The 3,868-nt window shown below is 46.7% G+C and overlaps 1 protein-coding gene across 1 annotated transcript in view; it reads right to left on the bottom strand.

The window, feature by feature from the left end:
* Positions 1-3,868, bottom strand: part of Prkcb (protein kinase C beta) — a gene marked incomplete at its 5' end in the record, with an annotated part of 346,450 nt that overhangs the window by 31,642 nt on the left and 310,940 nt on the right. Inside the window, one exon of the mRNA XM_026778194.1 lies at positions 2,322-2,462. Within this exon, the coding sequence (XP_026633995.1) occupies positions 2,322-2,462 (141 nt within the window). The remainder of the gene's footprint in view (positions 1-2,321; positions 2,463-3,868) is intronic.

Here is a 3,868-nt window from a genome sequence, read left to right as displayed (position 1 = left end):
AGAGAGAGAGAGAGAGAGAGAGAGAGAGAGAGAGAGAGAGAGAGAGAGAGAGAGAGAGAGAGAGAGAGAGAGAGAGGCAGTCCACTTGTAATTCCAGATCTTAAGAAACTGAGACAGGGCCTTCATATCAACCTGGCTAGACAAGCCAGTTCTATTAGTGATCTGAGTTTATGTGGGAGACCCTGTCACAGTGAAGAAGGTGGAAAGCAAGCAAGGAAGAGTCCAGTAGCCACCTTCAGGTCTCCACCTGCACATGCATACATCCTGGACACAAATATGCTCATATAGTTGTGTACACACACACACACACACGTCATTACCTTACCCCCGAAACACTAGTTTCCTGAACAAAGAATTTGTTCACCCCTTCCAAATCACCTTTTGATTTATTCCCAGTGGGTTCAGTAAAGGCAGCTGTACTGCCAAGGACAAGCGGCCCCGTCTCTACCCCAGGGCTGAGCACAGACGCTACCTAAGGAACAGTACTACTAACTTGCCTCCTGAAGATCCTAAACCCAAGACACTAACTCCTCTGTGGCATCGCTGCCCACAATAATCAATTCTTTTTGAGAACCTGTCGTGTTCTGGGCTCATCCCAAGTGCCTGCATGTATCACAACGATCCTCCACGCAGAAGCCATTATCTCGCTGCTCTACAGAGGATGACAAATAAATAGGTCAGAGAGCATTTGACGGGTTTTACCGTCTAAAACAGTCAGGAGACAGCGGCTATTCACTGTTGATCGGATGCTCTTAAGAGTGCCGTGCTCCGGCTGTGTCACTGTTTAAGAGGAATGATACGACACTTGGAAATAACGTCATATGGGTGTGCTTTCAGGAGGGGTTTACAGGATGTCAGGATTCCAAATATATGCTCACAAGTCTCCCGAGCATCTAGAGAGGGCGGGTCTCTCCTGGACACTTTGGGAAGACTGGTCAAGTATTAATCTAGAATATTTAACAACGGAGAAAAGTCCCAGTCTGGAACGGACTGCTTCCATTGGGGCTGGCTTCTCAGCCCTCAGATGCATTCAGCAAGAGGCTCAGCAGGGGGGTTGCCAGGCTATAGTTCTGGGCATCTGGAGCAAAGAGACAGGGTACTTTTATAGGGCTCTTGGGAGAGCCACCTGGGAGATTTTCTTGTCCCTTTTCCCTAGACTTTCTAGAAAGCTTCCAACGGAGTTAGACTGCCCAGGATATGGCTCTCCCTCCGTCCCATCCCACAGCAGTTGGGTGACTATGGTCAGCGCATTTAACCTCTGGGAGTCTCTGCCTTCTTCTCCCAGCTCCCAGAACAATAACCATCCTTCTAGGCTGTTGTGAGGGCTTAATTAGATGTTGTATGTGAAATGCTTAACATGGCACCTAGCACATAATAAATGCTCAAGAAATTAACAATTATCACATCGAAATAACTATCATTATCACCTTCTTCACCTGAAAACTGAGACCCCTACAACTTCAGGTGTCAATGACGATGTTTATGTTCACTTTTCAGCCTCCTTCAGTAGTTTCACAACATTGTAATAAAATCTCCAGGTCTGCACTGTACTTAACATTAACAAAGAAATACCCACCCAATAGAATCACAGTTCTGATCCAAACAGCCAGTGCCCACCTTCCTACCCCAGAAGCAGTCAAGAACCCTACTGGGTCTTTGCGGTGGCAAATTTCTCCCATGGATTATAGGGAAATGGGAAGTGTTTAGTCTGCATGGAAGCCTGTCTACATCCAGCCTCCAGGAAGTCTGTGGGTCAGGAGTCTCAACCTCTGCTTCCTGTTCCTTCACCTGGGGAAAGGGCTGGCTGGTGAACCGCTCACAGTTACCGAATCAGAGGTAGTACTGTATGTCTCTGAATTCAATTGAAATACCATTGAGATAAACAACATGACCTTTTCAATGTCAGTCTGGAGAGAAAATGACACGGTTGAACTGAGGAAGGAAGGAGGGCAAAATTAGATTCCTCGTCACATTTCCAGAATACATCTGGACTCTGCTCACCCAAGAACCACCCCCAAAAAGGTGTCAGCTCAAACAGTTACAGTAATTGAATCAGAGCAGCAGCAGCAACAACAACAACAGCAACAAAAACCTCCATATCAATTGCCTTTCCCATTATTTACAGAGGCCTGGCTTTGCAATAGAAACCTCCATGTTGGTATCCAGTGACTTGGAAGCAAATGGGGAGGGAGGCACCCACAGACATATTCAAGTGCATGTGTCGATGCGTGCATCCCAGAAAGCATTCGAGGCACACACCCGCAAAAGAAAGAACATCTTGTATCTGAGGACCAGCCAGCCAAAGAGGGGAGTTTACTTACAGCTTTTGGTTTATATGGTGGCTGAATCTCCTTGCGTTCGAGCTTCTCCCAGTCAATATACCGGAAAAATGCATGCTCTTTAATGTCTCGTTCCCCTTCAGGTCCACAACCCAGACGCTTGCCTGGGTGTTTGGTCATTAGCTAAAAGAAGGGGAAAGAAAAAAAAAATAAAACATTGAACAGATTGCAGGCCAGGAAGTGAGCGCCGTGAGAAACAGTTAACCCAATGAGGGAGGAAAGGAGCACAGTACAGAATATCAACTGGTCTTACTCTTGGAGGGTTCATCCCAGTGACAGTTTCTTAGCCAGATCTCTGTGGGAGGGAAGCCTAAAATGATGCCCATCCCAGAGCAAAATCCCACAGGGCTAAATCAAATCAAAGCTGCAATGTGGCCTTGAACTTCATATTAAAAATGTCACAGGCTGCGTTTGGGTTCAAGAATGAGTCTGTGTGTTACTGGTGTACCTAAGGAAGACAGTTGCTATTTCTTCAAAACCCCTTCCCCTCCTGTCGTGAGAAACACTGACATTTGGCCAACTGGAAGGATGCATTCATTCAGATGCTGTTTGCATTTCTCAGCAAAGCACTTATAAAATGGGGAAAAAAAAACAACAAACAAAAGAAAAATATTAGTCAAATGGACCCAAGTTTCAAGTAATTACTTTCAGAATACTCATTAAATAGTCAAAACCTAGCCCAGCTCATTTTCCCCGTCTCACACATCACCCTCCGCTGAGGTTTCTTTGGTGTTCTGTTTAAATTACTTAATTATCAACACTCCCCATCTTTGTGTCTGGCAGCCAGTGCTAAATAACAAGATGAATAGATGCGGAGATGAAACCAGCCAGGCTTCCTGTTAAAAATGAACCTGAAGCCACATGCGAGGGTCTCTGATCTCTAGACGCCAGCAAGGGAACAGATGAGAGAAAGAAGGAGGAGGTGACGATTCCAAAAGAGAAGGGAAATGACTCCGAGGGGATGTAGAAACAAGGGAAAGGAGTGAGCCGCAAAGCCGAGCTGACACCAAGCACCCCCTGCTTTGCCCACAATTGGATGACTATGGCTAAAGAGGGGACCTAGCAATTCATTCTGAACTGCTGCACATTCGACTTGACTCCTGCCTACGAGATGCCCACAGCCACAGGCACACGCTGTCCGTGTGTGCTTTATCTCCCAAGGAGCCAAACTACCTCAAACTCAGTATTTTCAGCTCCTTTTCCCACGTGAAATGACAAGGCAACTGGTCCTCTGAGAACTCAAACAACAGGCTGCTTTGGAGCCTGTCCTGGAACTAGCTCTTGTAGACCAGGCTGGTCTCGATCTCACAGAGATCCGCCTGCCTCTGCCTCCCGAGTGCTGGGATTAAAGGCGTGCGCCACCTCAGCCCAGACAAAATTTGGGCTTTTAAGAGAAATGGGAGCCAGGCATGATGGTGTATGCTTGTGATCCCAGCACTTTATAGGCTGAGACAGGAGGATTGCAGAAGCCCAAGGTTAGCTTGGGCTTCATAAGGAGATCCTGTATCAAAGTGGCAGATGAGAGAGAG

The sequence above is a fragment of the Microtus ochrogaster genome, unplaced genomic scaffold (assembly GCF_000317375.1).
Source record: "Microtus ochrogaster isolate Prairie Vole_2 unplaced genomic scaffold, MicOch1.0 UNK111, whole genome shotgun sequence".
Taxonomy (NCBI): Eukaryota; Metazoa; Chordata; class Mammalia; order Rodentia; family Cricetidae; genus Microtus; species Microtus ochrogaster.
The sequence above is the reverse complement of the archived record's forward strand: the minus strand, read 5'-3'. Positions and strand labels throughout refer to the sequence as shown.